Source organism: Talpa occidentalis, unplaced genomic scaffold (genome assembly GCF_014898055.3).
Source record: "Talpa occidentalis isolate TD23 unplaced genomic scaffold, MPIMG_talOcc4v2.1 talOcc4.10, whole genome shotgun sequence".
Taxonomy (NCBI): Eukaryota; Metazoa; Chordata; class Mammalia; order Eulipotyphla; family Talpidae; genus Talpa; species Talpa occidentalis.
Window position 1 is genome coordinate 78,552,150 of NW_023600993.1, and position 16,833 is coordinate 78,568,982.

General features: G+C 36.8%; 3 protein-coding genes across 5 annotated transcripts in view; 2 read left to right on the plus strand and 1 right to left on the minus strand.

Annotated features, from left to right (window-relative positions):
- SLX4IP (SLX4 interacting protein) overlaps nucleotides 1-2,559 on the minus strand; it is a 181,280-nt gene extending 178,721 nt beyond the window's left edge. The window contains 1 exon segment of the mRNA XM_037494675.2: nucleotides 2,268-2,559. The gene's annotated coding sequence lies outside the window, so the exon portion shown is untranslated.
- A 741-nt stretch (nucleotides 2,560-3,300) lies between these two features.
- On the plus strand, nucleotides 3,301-16,468 carry LOC119232597 (MKKS centrosomal shuttling protein). Of its 3 annotated transcripts, none has more exons than XM_037494689.2 (3): nucleotides 3,301-3,405; nucleotides 12,395-12,625; nucleotides 16,429-16,468. In XM_037494689.2, exon 2 carries the CDS (start codon nucleotides 12,416-12,418, stop codon nucleotides 12,605-12,607), a length of 192 nt encoding a protein of 63 aa, XP_037350586.2. In that variant the 5' UTR covers nucleotides 3,301-3,405; nucleotides 12,395-12,415; the 3' UTR covers nucleotides 12,608-12,625; nucleotides 16,429-16,468. The 3 variants fall into 3 exon arrangements, with proteins under 3 accessions (XP_037350586.2, XP_037350597.2, XP_037350603.2); XM_037494700.2 differs by lacking the exon at nucleotides 3,301-3,405 and adding an exon at nucleotides 3,412-3,831; XM_037494706.2 differs by lacking the exon at nucleotides 3,301-3,405 and adding an exon at nucleotides 12,083-12,152.
- Nucleotides 16,469-16,820, plus strand: LOC129145976 (uncharacterized). The gene has a single exon (XM_054696365.1). It carries the CDS (start codon nucleotides 16,469-16,471, stop codon nucleotides 16,619-16,621), a length of 153 nt encoding a protein of 50 aa, XP_054552340.1. The 3' UTR covers nucleotides 16,622-16,820.
- The last annotated feature ends 13 nt before the right edge of the window (nucleotides 16,821-16,833 follow it).

Below are 16,833 nucleotides of genomic sequence, written 5' to 3' on the forward strand. Positions count from 1 at the left end.
AAGTGAGGTTAGGCACTTCTCCACCCTTCCAAAATAACACATACTGCAAGATTTCATTTAGATAAAACTTAGGAAATGCAAACTTTTATCTAGTAACAGAAAGCAGATTAGTGATATTATATTATATAATATATAATATTATATATCTAGTGTATTATATGTAGACAACCCTCTTTTCCAAACAATGCATATCTTGAAGTCACAGAACTGCAATACCTTTCCCCTTAGTGATTAGCATACATGATCAAAACCTTGACAACCTAAAGATTTAATTATAATTAAAAGTAATAATAGTTAATATTAACATAGCTATGACCATGTGTCTGGCACTGTTTCAAGCACTTTTCTTACAAGAATTCATCTGACTCACATGAATCCTATTTAATAGGAAACTGAGGTAAAGAAGGTTTAAGCAGTGGTCTCAGGATCACACAGCTGGCAAATAGAGACACCAGGATTTGAACCAAGGGAGTCTGACTCTAGAGTTCATTTTCTTACCCAATACACTCTACTGGCACACATAACATAACATATGGTGTGAAAGTCAGAAGCAATGGATGTTGCACTTTTAAAATATTTTTCTTCCTCACATTCACAGAATGCAGAAGTACAATATTTACTACATTTTGTATCATTCACAAGGCTAAATTTAAAAAAAAAAGCAACAACAGTATACCTTCATTCTTTTCCCTATTAGTAGATGGAGCAAGAAAACAGAAAGCTGGACAACTTCCTTAGGATATAGAACAAGTTGCAAATAGATGCATTATAGAGAAGCTGGTTCATTACATTCCCAGTCCAATTCTTTTCGTTGTCTTCAAATCATTAGTTATTTTAAGTAAAACAATAAGGGAAAGAAAAATCTAATGCACAGCAAGATGAAAAATGTAAAAGCCAAGCCATTTGCTGTCAAATACCCTACTGGTTCCTTAATTCTATCCAGTCTCAACCTCTGCTGATATTGGTCTAGAGTCCTTTTTTTTTTTTTTTTTTAAGTTCCACTGATGATTTTTCATGAGCAGCCAAGATTGAGAACTCCTGATATAAATAAGATTTAGATTTCCCATTAAAGGGAGAAACAGAACAAGCAAGGTGCTGTAAAAAGCTTTGGTTAAAAAAACAACAACAGAGGTTTTCCAAGTCAATGTTGAATTGCTGAACATAGGCAAGCTGTTTACTTTTAATAAATTAAAAGTAAAAATATATATACAGAGTATGAGTCATGATAACAAAAGTTACATAACAATATACTAGATTGCAAAAATCTCATCTTTTTAGAATGCTAAGTTGGTCTCTTGACACCAGGTTGACAGAGTAAAAGTACAGAAAAACATGTCATGTATCCATTGCATTTAAAACATGAGATAAGCTAATACCATATTATGAATCTGTTTAAGAAGCACAGGTTGAAAAGACAGTGTTTATCACAACCTGAATCAGTGCTCTTTCAACTTTAAAGTGCACTTCTTAGAGATTAAGATTCAGTGGGTGTTGGGATAGGGACTGAGAATTTGCATTTCTAACAAGCCCCAGGTGTTGCTGTTGAGCAATAAGGCCCTAACTAACTTGGATATTAGTTATAAAATTAGTCATTTGGCTTATAAATCTGGTTATACCCAGGATCCACGTGTTAATACAATTTATTGCTAGTCCAGGAAGAGAGGTGAGTATGGGGAGGAGGGAGAACAGGGAAAGTGGCAGGCAGTTACCTGTGTAGTCTAGCAGAGCTAAGAGAATATTAATAACTTGCCATCAATTTGCAGCTGTCAAGGCGATAATTAAATGTAAGCTCCGGGGAGGGGGAGAGGAGGCTTTTGTGCTTACTGCAGAACCCTTATGGCCCAAGCATACACTAGGTACTCAATAAAAGCATTGAATGTATGAATGAATGAGAAGTATATATCAACACAAACTATTTGTCACAACCCAAAACTATCAGGGAAGGAAACTATATCTGTACAGATGGAGGCGGGCAGCTGTCAACTGAGACAAATACCTAGTCCAGCCATGGCACTCCATTTTGTGCTAAAAAAATAAAAATAAAAGATTCCCCGCCCCCTGCCCCCAAGCCAATACTTCCCGTTTAAAAACCTAGACTTCCCGCAACCTTATGTTTAACAAAAATTTTGCTCTTTGAGAACAAAGTGGGAATTCAGAAAGATTCCAAAAAGGCTCAAAAATCCAATTAAAAAAACGGAGAGGAAATGGACAAACAGTTCAGCACTCGTGAAGGAACATCTTATGGGTCGGACGCTGCATGTTCTTACCTATGGTGGTGGCAGGGTAAGGGCTTTATTTGTTTTGTAACTGTCCAAGATCACTGGTGAAGTCAGACTAAACAGGCAGTTGGCCATCAAACCAACCTTCAGAAGTTTTAGGGATTCGTGCTTCTTGACAGATTTCCCACTTCCCAGGTGTCCCCGCGCGCTGGGAAACGCTGCCGCCGCCCAAACACAAGATAATCCCGGCAGCTTCACCGGAGTCTTGAAGCCACTCCAGGACTTAAGATGGAGGCGAAACACTTCAGGCTAGTGGTCTAGGCAGTGCGAGGAATCTGCCCCAAAGAAAAATGGCCTCCTGGGGGGGGGGGGGGTTTAATAAAGGCTGGGAAATAAAGGTGTCTTTCGCAATGCCAGATAAAAGAAAAAAAACATATTTAAATATCACGTCCTCTATAATACTTTCGAATGGTACATAAAAGTAAAGGTTTTGTTCTATGTAAAAAGCAAGATTGGAGGGAGCTGGCGCGGAAATTAACTATTTTTTAAGGCACAGAAATAGACTACTTCAGACTACACGTTAAGACCCCATATGAAGGACTGAGGGCAGAAATACGACCAATTGGCACTGCGCATGCCCATTTTTCCAGCCTGATCCAAGGAAGATGGGGTGGGGGGGTACAGCAGGAGTGGGAGCAACGCCTGTTCCTGGTTTTTGAGACAGCCTTAAAAGAAGGCGGGGAATTGGGGCTAAAAAACTTAAAAATCACACTTCTTATGATTGGTCGAATGAGGGGCCAGCGAGTTGAGAACGGTTGGCTGCGTTTTCTTCCAGTCAATAAACCCCTCTTCAGAGCGCACCATAAAGCAGATCCTGCGCCTCACAAGGCCCATTTGATGACTACTTAATTTTTTAGTGTTAACAATTATCTGAGATTGACTCCGAATAGACTCCGCCCCCGGCTCGTTCCGGTCCGAGCCCGGCTTTCTGGGCAGAGAACGTCACTAAAACCCGGAACCGCGGATTCCGAGCGGCTCCCGCGCCGGACGCAGAATTGCGCATGCGCCGTCCCCGCGCGCGGCGCGCGGGGCGCGGGGTGTCAGGACCGGCGGCGGCTGCTGCGAGAGTCTTGGCCTCGTAGGCCGGCTGGCGGCGGCCTAGGGAGGCGCAGCAGCTGTTGGGCAGGTGAGAGTGCTGGAACCTCAGGTGGAAAAGTCAGCTTTGTTCCTGGCGGAAGCAAGGAGAGGGGGGCCTTGTAGGTGCCCGCGCTCCCCTCAGAAAGGTCACTGGCGCAGGCACTGAGGGATATTTGAGGGCGGAGACAAGGAGGAGGCTGTGTGCTTACAAAGTCAGTGACCTGCCTTTAAAATAGCAAGTGAACACTTGCTGCTGTGAGGACTGTGCCTGGCGAGGAGGTGGTCCTGTCGTGCGGGTGGAGTTACCAGGCTAGGGCCTCCTCACTCCGCCATCCGCGCGCCCACGCTGAAGTAGGACAAGGTGTGCCGGAGAAGGCCGCTTGCACCTGCGCTGCCACCTTCTAGCTGGATCCTGTGACTCTTCGGGGCACTCCTCGTTCAGTGGAAGGGGGCATTGTATGCCTGTCCCTAGGAGGTGGGTGCCCCCGGATGGAGGAGGTGGAACTGGATAGCAAGACGGTTGTACGGTGTGGTAGCGCCAACTGTGAAGGCAGAGGGCTTTTGACGTTGTAAGGAATGAAATTCTTTTGAAATGGAGGAGACCCTGCAGCCAGGTACCAAATGGGATGTGCCCCAAATCCCGTTGCCACTTCAGAAGTTCTCCATACTAGCTGTTCTATTCATTCATTAACATCAGTTTATGTAAGTCTGTCTCTGTATTTGTGACACCGTGTGAATTAGCAAATACAGCAGTGATCCTGACAGCCATGGTCCCTGACCACAAGTTTTTATTCTAGTGATGGAAGGAAAAACAGTAAGAGCATTGATGAATGAGCAAGATGTTTCCTAATTGCCCTAGGGTGGATTCCCTGAGAAGCAGGTACTGAGGAGGAGATGGGTGGACATGACATAAATTAGGGAGGACTTTGAAGATATTAACAAGGAGGAAAGCAAGTCGAATTGAGTGGATAGGAGAAGTTGACTGCAGTGCAGCCCCAAAGACCACCACCAGTCCCACTCCTGGACTCTGGTGCCTGCTTGGCTCTTTCAGTTTGGAGGGAAGGGCCAGATCTTTATACCCCTGCATTTGATCATTCATTGGCTATGCCCACTGCCCCGAGAGACCTGACTTCACCTCTGTTTAGTCAAGTCAATCCTGGAAGGGAACTGAGCGTGGAGGGCTGATCCAGAGAAAGGGAAATGTTATTGATCCTGAAGGGAGATCAGAATGGCACATCACAACATGCCCACCAAAGGGAGTGCTTTTGAGGTAATAGTGAGATATGATGCTCAAAGTAGCTCTCTGAGTAGGTGACATCTGATGGCACAAAGGTAACAACACTCTCCCCTCTGCTAGGCACTGAGAATAGCAGAGAAACAAACAGTTGCTACCTTCCTTCTGGTTGGCATTTGCAAGTTTCTATACATAGTGACTCCTTGCTGTAAATAAATTAGGAGTAAGTAAAAATGGATTGAAACTAGTTCAGAGGAAGATGGAGGAGAAAACATGTAGTTTTGAAAAATTAGTCAACTTGGTAAAGAATATATGATATATTTTTCTTCCTATACAACATTTAATTATATTTCATTAGGATTATGCCTTTCTCTTTTCAAGCCTATATTGATTTTAAGGACAGGAGCCATTCCTTATTCATCTTGCTAGTCCCCATCCTCCCCACTTCCACTAATGTCTTATATTGCTTAATAGATACTTATTAAGAATTTTAATAAAATTAATCTCACAAATGTTTGAAATAACTGATAAGCCCTAAATGGCCTAAACATTATAGATACGACTATTTGCATTGTCTTTACAGTATCCCTTAGTTTTACAAGTTATAGCCAAATATTAGTTGAAATACTAGATAAGTTGTAATTGCCATGGGTAAGTAGGAATCTACAGAGGTGCCTATTTTCACACATTAAAGATAATGTATTTCCGATTATAATAGCTGCCATGTGTTGTGCACATCCCACATATACTGTACTAAAAAATACATAACTATATATGTGGTGAACTTCACCCATATGATACATTATGAAATTGAGGTGGGAAAGAAGAAGCAATTTGCCCAAGATCATAATTAATTTGTGGTATATAGAATTTGACTGCCTTCGTTACTCAAAGCCTTTGCTTTTAAATAATAGCTTTTCTGAAAAGTCAGTCCAAGACTCATCACACTAGGACATTCAGATTTACTCTCTTGGCAGCTTTAATTCAGTAACTGTTACCTGAGACACAAATGTGAAGTTATTCACTATCTTTGCTGTTTTTCACTGTCCTTGAGTTTCCCTATTTTCTTCATTATTAGTGCTCCTGGCTCTCACTTCAGGAGCTTGATTGTGATTTTTCCTGTAACATCCTGGAATCTGATGACATATCCATCCTACTCTAGTCAAAATAGCCCCAAAGATCTATGAACCTCTTTCTTGAGAATTTGGGGCTTTTATTCAGGTATAACTGACTGTATTTGCAGAGAAGCAGGCCTCTCTATGAGAACCACTTCCTTAGTCTAGGCAGTCATTCCCGTCCCCTCCTGTTGTTATTCTATGCCAGTAATGTTTGACTCCAGTAATGTTTTTTTTTTCCTTTTGAAATAATCAAAATCAAAATAATGGCATTCAGTCCCTCACTGTTATAATGAAAATCACTGAGTCCAGGCTCAATGTCAGATATTGTGCAAACGTACGTGAAAACATTGTGATATGGAAATGTCACTATTAGTCTTGTTTTACAGATGATGGAACTGAGGCTTAGTGATTCACAGTTAAGGAAGAGGTAGAATAGCAGAAACCATAAAGTACTTATACATAATTGTGTTGCGCTTCACTGTACTCCTTTATGACTCCTGACCCACTCCTGTCCCCAGGCTATGCTGTCAACAGCCAGCTTCTGGGTCTAGATCTCACTGACTTTGCATGGGGGGGAGGAGGGTAGGATTGTAAGACTGGAAAAGTTAAGCAAAATTGTTATTTAATTGAGGTGGTCAGAAAAAATTTAAAAAGCTGTTCTCTTCAGTATGTCACTCACTTGAATAGGCATAAAGACAATATGCAGTCCTTTCTGATGTGTACACCGAAAAAGTCAAAATTTTAACTGCTATATTAAAAATTGGTAATAATAAAAGAACTCTATATCACATCAGGAATTGGAATTCAGGGGTTAAAAAATTCACCAATACCTAAAACCAATATTGTCACTAAAAGAGAAGGCATTTTACAATTCTAGTAAGCTTCATGAAATATAACAATCACAAGAGCCGGTTAATTATTTAGTATTCTGTCTAATGTTGTCTTCATGATTATGTTCAGTGAAAGTTTTAAAAAGAATTACTTTTTTTTTTCCACTTTTTTTTCCCAAATACTTTGAGCAGAGCAGCAATGAAGACATACAAAAAAAGAATCTTAGATTGTGTCCAAATGACCAGCAGATGGCGCCTAGCAAATCCAGTAGACAAGACCCAGCAGAACCTTTTAAAAATATTTCCTGCTTCCAGGTTGCTGTAGGCCTGATTTAGTAGTGGCCAATAGCAAAACTTAGTGGTCTTGACATGATGCCACATTCAGTAATCTGATAACTGACTATTGAGGATTTATTTTCTAGGAAACTTAGTTTCCTGACTGCTATCTGTTTTACAATTCTGCCACCAAGCAACTTTCATTTAGTTTGGAATTTAACAAGCTGCAGTAAATCTGTCAGACGCCTTAGTGGTAGAAATTGAGGAGATGATCATCTCTAATGCAAATTGGAGGAAGAAACAGTTGCTTCCTAGACACAGTAATGCCTTAACGTTAAAGACTATTTGCAAACTAAAGTGTATGTATGTGTGTGTGTGTCATATATTTATATGTGTGTGGTATGTATATGTGATATCTATATTAATATATATGATATGATACAAATATATATAACACATGTATGTCTCATATATGTATATATATTTCCCTTTCTTGGCTTTTATATGTACTCATAGTTTTTTTTATTTTTCCCCTCTAGCTTTAACATTTTTATTGTGTTACCTGAGAAATATGAAATTATTCACTATCTTTGCTGTTTTTCACTGTCCTTGAGTTTTCCTATTTTCTTCACTATTAGTGTTCCTGGCTCTCACTTCAGGAGCTTGATTGTGATTTTTCCTGTAACATCCTGGAATCTGATGACATATCCATCCTACTCTAGTCAAAATAGCCCCAAAGATCTATGAACCTCTTTCTTGAGAATTTGGGGCTTTTATTCAGGTATAACTGACTGTATTTGCAGAGAAGCAGGCCTCTCTATGAGAACCACTTCCTTAGTCTAGGCAGTAAGCTAGACTATTTATTTTAATTACATTATTTTTATTGAGGTAGAGATTTGCTTCTCCCTCTTCTGTTCATTAATCTTGAGCTATTTTATACTGAGAACTAAGCTCAAGAAAACTAAAATTAGCCCAGTTAATCTCAATTATTAGTCCTTCACACAGATGAGTGTTTAAAGGATATAAAATCTTTTGCTTCTCATTTTGGAGAAACTAGCATGAGGGCACTATTAACCTCCATATAGCTGATATGAGATCCAGAAGAACATGCCAGGCAAATGCATTAGGGTAGTTGAAATCAGTTACCTTCGAAATGTGCACCATGCACTGAAAAGATTCTTGTCCGTCATCATGGATCAAAATTTCTCATAGAGAATTGCCAGATGTGCTACTAATACTTGATTTTTGAAAATTGTTTAATAAAATAATAGCCAAGATTTTTTGAACTCCAAGATCCAAGTTGAGCCTAGTTGCCTCACTGTGATCTTATAATCAGTCATTTAGTGTTTCCTCATATATAAAGTAGGCTTATAAAGTTGCTTTGAAAACAAAAGATTAAGAACTAAACCATTTGAATAACTCAAATAGTTTTAAGAGTATACAAAAGCATGATTTGCGTTATGAATGCCGCTAAGTAATTTTTTTTTAGGGACCCTCACCGGCAGCCCGGACACGAACTGGCACTGCAGAGGCTGCGGACAGCCTAGCAGCCAGCGCTCAACCGCTGCACCACCAGGGGAGGCCCCCTCTAAGTATTTTTAACTTAACAAAAGGCATTTCAATGAGTAAAACCATAAATATCTACTATTTGACTACAGTTTTCCTTGACCTAAAATTTCATTTTATTTTTCTTGCATTTCTTTTTTTTTTGTAAGAGTCCCATAGCTTCTGTTTTTTGTATGTTCTGTTTTTGTGTTTTTGTTTGGGGAAGTTTGTTTAAAGAAGATTGGGGAAGATAAGAAATGGCCAGTGGCAGGTACATTAATAAAGGGTGTGGAGGAAGAGAAATTATCCTGCTGCCATTTCTGTTGCTGCTTCACTCCAAGAAAGTTTAAAAAGCTCAATGAATGAACAACAAACCCTAAATTATGTTAAGGATGAGCCTATTACCAAATTTGGTCACTTTATGCACATTCTTGAGAAATTTTCGTTTCAGACTGAGTAAAATCTCGAAAGTCCATAGAAGAGGCTGCCTGAACCATGATCCATTGTAAAAGTGGAGGTTTTTAAAACCTTGTAATAAGCCCATTTGAAAAGTGATTAAATATTGAGAAATCAGGTAAATAAATCTATATTACCCTAAGAAGCAGTATATGGAGGTTATCAGCAGGTGCTCTGGAGTATTTACAATGTTTATTACCATAGTGTATATATAGTTATACAGCATTAACAAAATATCAAAATTTCTGTCAATCAGGGATCTGTCAAATTAGGCTATTTCCATACAATCAAAACCATATATCTAAAAAATTAAGGTTTATATTCTTGGAGGAAGATTATAATATACCACATATATATATAATCATTTTGTTAAAACCAAAACAATTAGAAACAATTAGCTTTATTTTCTAATTCTAAAAAATAAGACTATTAGAAAAGGACGGTGTTGCTAATTTTCATTCTAAACAAATCCCACAGAAGAAATAAGAATAAAAGTGTTAAAATTGTATCCCCAAAATATGTTTGATTTTATTCAAAAGCTCCGCATAGAGAATATGAACCAAATAAGGAATACATTATCTCACTAATTCCTATATCAAATGTCAAATTCCAAAACTAGGTTTTCTTTTTCTTAAAATTAACAATGATCCTTTCTAAGTAAAGTCTATGTATATGACCCTAGGACGTTGATTATTCAGTCAATGGAATACATAGAACATACTAGAAAACTATTAAGTGACAGAAATAAAGTAGCTTAGATAACTATGCCATTTTAAGAGTACTAGTGCCTTTATGCTTGTTAGTCTGTTAAATATATGGTGTGGTACTCAGTGAATGTGAAGACTCTAAAAATATTTTGTAAAGTAAAAACCCCAATCATTTTGATCCCAATTATTTTTCAGACCTCTTAAAGGACAACAGAATAATTATTGGAAAATAGTTTCCTAATCTCTTACTCCCATTAGCCAGATCAATATATGAGATATGGAGAATTTGAGGAAATGGAGACATGTAGGAATTGAGTAAGCATTAAAGCAATTAAACATTACATCAACCCCCATCATTTACTAACCAGGAAATGCTATTATTGGACTTCAATAATATTTGGTAAATAAAGGCAATTTTCAGCCTAAATGGATACTAATTCCCTGGTTTAACTAAAGTAAATCTAAAATGACAGAGTACCTCCTTTTTCTTTACCCCATGATTCATTAAGTGTCAGGAGCTAATTTTATTCTACTCTGGGACCATTTTTCAAAGAAGGTTCATAATATATCACATTGCACGCTGTGCTCCACATGAAGAAAATATTCAGTACATTTTCCTAAATACTACTACAGATTGTAGTTTAAGCCTGAATTTTAGTTAAGTTACTCATCTTAATCACTTTACTATCATATCCTTTTAAAACTACTGTATTTCCTATGCATTGTTTTCCTAAAAGTTATAGTTCAGGAAGAAATTGACAAGTATTGCTTTGTGTCATTGATCAGGAGCTGATAAACTTGAAGAGCAAAGATGCCGTCTATTAAAAGTATATGATTTAATAACTTAAGGTTACAGAGCTAGAATTGTTAAAATCATCTTATGTATTTAGAAGACTGTATATAATGACTTATCGATGACATGTTCTAAACATTTAAGTCAGGGTATTTGGTGGACAAAAATGCCATCTATCAGTCAATACAAAGTTGACATTGGTACAGCCGCTGTCCCTTCTTCCTTCTAGGAACTAACCCTTACTATAGTTCTTCCCTCATTACTTCAAATCACCCAGTGACTCCCTCGATTGTTTTATTGTATCCTCGAGTCTCAAATGATCCAAGGCATAGTGGACTTCACAGTGAAATATAATAGTAATTTTTGTGATTGACTTTCTCCAGAGATGCAGTGTGAACATGTCAATAAATGGAATGATTTATAAAGGTTGCAGTGAGTGAATAGAATACCAGAACTCTTTAGAAAGAGAAAAGGCCACATGGTACTTTAACTTGCAAAGTAGTGTTTACAAATTATCAGTTTGGACCGTGGGGAGAAGTAGTTTCTAATACTGGGGATAGCATATATATATAGGCAAAATTTTAAGCCTTCTCTTTATTTTTAATATATATACAGAACACAGACAGTTGAGGTATTTAGTACAGTGTTATATTTTCACTTTGACTAAAAGGAGAGGTGTAGGGGCAGGATGGGACAGCAGGATTTCTATGATCGGAGCCAACGGCTAAAGCAGAGTCCTGGAGCCTTCGGTGGCTTTCCCAGGCTTTTATTGTGCTTTTACATGTGGTGCAGCAATCAGGTACATGGCAGGCAGGGCTGGCAGTGATCAGGGGGGACCAGGATGCTGGTAGGCCTCCAAGCCCCTTGCAAGCCTTCACCCTGGGCTTCTTTCTCCCTTCTCTCCTGCCTCTTCTGTCTCTTTTCTCCTGCCTCTGCTTCTCTTGGGTAATATCTCAATACTACTCCCAGGGCCCACAGAAGTAAACACCACAACTTACAACAGTGTAACAACTGCAGGTGCCGGATCATGCAGGGTAATCCTAATGGTGGTAGGGCAGAAAAGCCTGAAAACCATTTACCCTTCAGGAGGAAGAAGTAAAAATGCTGTTCAGATATTTTTGCAGTGGCAGTCATACAAAATTACCCTAAGATTTCAGCATATTGAAACTCATGCAGTTGAACCTAATTCTTGGTATATTTTATAGATGATGAAACAGTTATTATCCTTCACTGATTAGAAAGATACTGAAAGTAGATCCATTCATATCAATCAGCAAAAGTCTTTAAGCTAATTAAACTCTAATGCATGTCCCTTAAATAACTATAAGAAGTCTTTAGAGGTTATCTAGTTCAAGTTCCCAAACCCAACACATCATCAAAAACAGACTTCCTGGGCCTCTCTCCATACTACTGTCTAAACCCAAAGGAGGGAACAATACCTATTTTTCGTACTCACTAGTTTTGTTACTCTCGCCAAATTACTGGTTCCAGTTTCATCATGTAAACTAGTAGGATAGAGTTATTAAACACCTCAATATTCAGTGGTTCACCACATAAATGGAAATAGCATTAATTCATAAAGTCAGAGCCAAGATTCTTTTACTACAATTGGAATCCTTGCATGCCTTTCCCAGGCTCAGTTGAAATGCCATCATTTATATCCTACTGGAATACAGAATCTAATTCTTAATGTATCTTTATGGATTGTCATTTTATTTTTCTCTTAAATTTGTGACTAACTATAATTTTTTATACTTCATTATTCAGAGAAAATATGATTATATAAAGAAAATCATATCCATGCATGAGTGTCCAAAGACTCATACAGCTTTTCCAGGTAGTAATGTTTCTCATTTTTCATTGTTAACTAAAAATTCAGTATTGCTTTATGAGTTTCCCAGGCTGACTTCTTGCTATCCCTTTGCTCCTAAAACACATCTCTTTTTGTCAATTAGCTCTGCAATATATTGTAACTAAAAATGTTTGACTCTCAGCTTTTTTGTGATTTTATGCTTATGGTGGTTTATAGAAATAATTTGAGGGCGGTTGTGTTTTTTTTAACTGTTGGCCTTTTTTTAGGTGTACTGATGCTGAAGGACTATGAGCTTTCAGAAGTTCTGGAAAGACTATAAAGTTCTGATTGTTATGGTACCTGTAGTCGGACTCATACACTTGGGGTGGCACAAAATCAAAAGCAGCCCTGTTTTTCAAGTACCGAGTAAGGACGACGTTCCTGAACCAGATAGTCTGGCACTTGCAAATCCTCAGAAGAGCCACGTCCAAGGGAAATAAGAGACTTGCAGTCTTTGGGTAAGTTTGATTTGATTCATTGGGAAAACCAAGTGGTATATTCCACCAGATGGAAAGCATGATCATTAAAAAAGCATGGTACTCTGGCACAAAAAACCTTAAGTTGTTAAGTTACTTGTTTTTATTATGACCTATTGGCAAAATATTTTTCTCCAGTTGCTTCTAGAAAAGTTTGTTGCACAAAAACCTTGGACACTTGCTTAGCAGTTTTTGTAAAAAGAGAGAAATGGCAGTTAGCCTATAGTACTTGTTCTGGCCTTTCTGGTTGGCAGTGTTACCAGAATCATGAACTTATCCAAAGAAGCAGTTTTCTTTACCATAAATCCATTCCAGCTCTTACAAATCTGTAAGCTGCAAAAAAGAAGTTCTTTATTATTATTGTTCTCTGTTTTTTCCAAGACAAAACTAATTGTACTTATCACTTAGTATCTGTTATTTTGATTTCAAAATAATTTGTTACTATAAGAGTCATTGAATAAGAGAATCCTTTATCCATAATTCCCAAACTCAAAAAGTCCAAAAGGTTTTGTTGAAAATGCTTTGGTTATAGAACCTGATTTTAAGTGACATGCGGCAGTATGCAGTCTTTATTCCACTGGATATGAATATTTAGTTTCACTGCAGAAATTGTGTTTGATTATTAATGTTACACTATGCTATTATATTATGGATGTTAAACACTGGCTATTTTGTTATGGATATTATACACTATATTTCTAAAATGTCAGAAATTCTGAATTAGGAAACTCACCTGGCTCCAGATAGAATGTTGTGATTTTAGAGAATTGTGGAGGATGTTCTATAGAAATACACCTTTATGACCTTCAAGTGAGTAATAGTAGGCCTTAAATTCCTTATAGACGAAGAATCTCAGTAATATTTTTCCCACATATAAAAATATTATTAATTAGAGGGAATGTAAATTTGAGATTAGGAATTCTATGTCCTAAAACACTAAAGTAAATATTGTAAGTGACTTTAGTTGCCAATATTACAGCAGTTTTATAGTCAAAGTTAGAAAGTAGAAGCCACTACTTACCAGTCAAGCAAGCAAAAACAAATATTAAGACAGACTATGGGTGGGCAAATGTTAAAACCAGATTTAGAGTGAGTTAAACACTGCTTCCTAACAGTTGAAGTACACCAAAAAAAGTCCCTATTTTCTTTCTTATTTTTACTGTTATTATAGAAAATTATATACATACCCTAAAATAGGAAGAACATAGTATCCATACTTAGCTTTACATTTATCAACGTTTTGCCTAATCTTTTGTCTTTCCCCCACCCTTTTATTTAATTGCTAGAATATCTTAGAGCAAGTCTCAAGTCATGTGACCACAGTGCATTGTCACACTGAAAAAATTAATGGCAGCTCCTTACTACCATTTCATACCTAGGATCATGTGCATATTTCCCAATTTGCCCTTCAGCTATTCCATTCCCCTCCTAATATGCGTTTTTAAAAATTGCCCACATTCTGAGTTTAGTTGATTGAGCCCTCATTTCATCATTAAACAAGTTCCTCCTCCCATATTTACTGTAATTCAGTAATTAGATAAGGGGGCTTGCTTTGGTTCTGTTTCATTTTCTTTTGAAACAAGAACACTGTGGATGGTGCAGTTTTGTACATTCTTGTGAATCACAGTGTATCACATATAATGTCTGATCTACTTTTCAGGACTGCTAAGATTCAAGTGAGTTGTCGATCCAATATCCCTATTATAAAATCTGTTGATGCTGTTGCTCTAATCTAAGAAATGGTAAACTTTATAAAGGACCAAAGAGTACATATTTTAGGCTATACAGACCATATGGTCTCTGTTCTAACTGCTCAAATTTACCTTGTACCACAAAAGCATTCATATACAATAGTAGAACTTGAGCCAGTAAAACTACTTACAGAAATAGACAGTGGGCTGGGTATGGCCCATGAGCTGTAATTTGCCAACTGCTTTGACAATCTGATCCATTATTTTCTTAGGGGTTGCAAAAGGATACTGTATAATCTTTCTATCCTTCCTATTCCATTTATTAACTGGAAAAACTTTTTCTGATGAGCTGTTCAGTTACCCTAAAGTGTATTCATATAGGAAAAGCTCGATAAAATATCTCCCTTTTTTGATTTTTATTGTAGCAAATTTGTGTTCTAGCAGCATTGAAGGATTTTTGTTTCTGATGACAATGTGAATTCATGGGTATTCATGCATGTATTTTAATTATCTCAATCTATTAGTCATTATCCTCCTTAGTGCTCAAATTGTCCCTTCATGGATTCCCTCCAAGTCACTTTTTTTCCTATGCCCTTTTGATTATGGCCCAAAGTAGTCTTCAGTGACACTTTTACTCTTTGGCAGGAAAAGTTCTTAGCTGGTATATTCCTTGCCTTACACCTACCTAGAAGCAGCCATTTTTTTTCAAGGAATCCTGATTCATTTTAAGAGAAATTTTGATAAATATGTTTTTTTAAATCATGTTTCATAGTACTTCTCTGAATTCATGTAAGTTTTACTACTATTTTAGTTAAGTTATCCCTTGCTTCAAAAGCCCCTGTACCACCTCTGTATCCAGGAATAATCAGAACCATTCTTCAGACAGTAACTTTTGGAATTATAGGTTCCATTATTTAGGAAGTGAGTCATAAACAGCTGAATTGATACGGCCAAACATATACTAAAATGAACCCAGTGTTTTGTTGTGTTTTTACCTTTAATTGGCCTTTCTTTAGAAGTGTAGGTCTAGACCTATAAGTCAACCAGATCTGACATCCTAAAAATGAATTTGGAGTCACCAATACTTTGATTTCATCTTTTCTTATTTTATATATATATATATATATACACACTAGCTAGGTGATATGATTACTGATCTTACTACCACAAGAATGAAAGAAGTGACAACTTGGCAATTACTTTTGAAAAGTTGTGCACATTATTAGGTCTTGAAAACTTTTTGACTAGAGAAATTTTGTCAGTCATGTTTTGTTAATTGGTTTCTATTATGGTTTGTATGTATGTGTTGTTATATGCAGATTGTTTATAGGAGTCTTTTCACCAAGATTTTACTTAAATGTATTTCACAGATCTTTCTTCACCTAAAATAACCATTGAAATAATATTTGAGTAACTTAGCTGTTTCTTGCACAAGATAAAGAGATATTTTTCTTCCACAAACCTGAAAAAAGAATATAGCTTTACCATCACAGGGAAAAAGATGATCATCATTGTCTTAACTTTATTTTGGCTCAGTTGTATTGTTACAGTCAGTAACATTGCATTGCATTGTCAGTCCTTATGAGTGACAGCCTATAATAATTTAACATTTCATATAACATTCCTTCATTACCTTCAACCCTTTGTACATCTTCAGAGTATCTTTTTGGTCTGCATCATGTTTTGTCAATTCTGCTTTAGTCTGGGTAGTTGAGTTAGTTTCATTTATGCAAGATACTATTCAAGTGGTTACCAAACTTAGCATATTCCTGAAAATAACTATTAATCAACTGAACCTTTATACCTCAAGTCACATTATTTAGCCTTATTTAGGAAGCTGGTACAAGTGCCAGTGTAGTTAGCATATATAATAACTAGTTAGACTCGTTAAAGTTCAAGTTTACAAATCAAAGATTTAGAATAAAGAATAAAACAGTGAATATTTAGTCTAAATTGATTTACATTTCTCATTTTATGGAGGGTTTTACCATAAAATTCCATTTTCTAAAGAAGGAACAGCAATAAAGTACTAAACTGCAATCTAGAATATTTTGAAATTATTTGTCTACAATATTTTATTTTTGTTTTTTACAGAAAGAAGCAGCTTTGAATCACCTTGATATTGAAAGAGGAGATGAAAAACACCAGTTGGATTAGAAAGAACTGGCTTCTTGTAGCTGGGGTTTCTTTCATAGGTGTCCATCTTGGAACATACTTTCTACAGTGGTCTGCAAAACAATCTGTGAAATCTCAGTCTGTAGGCAAGCAAAAGAATATTGAAGAATGAAGTAAAATAAATATTTAAAATTAATAATATGTCATTAAATCATTACATACTGATTACCTTCATAAATATGGAGCTGTTTAATTTTATAGCTACAATGCTGCATCTTTAGACTTTCATTCCTAAAGAATAATTCTTTTAAATGTTAAAATCCATGACAATGCAATAAATAGAAAACTGGTTAACAAAATAAAAGCTGTCTTTGCAAATTACTA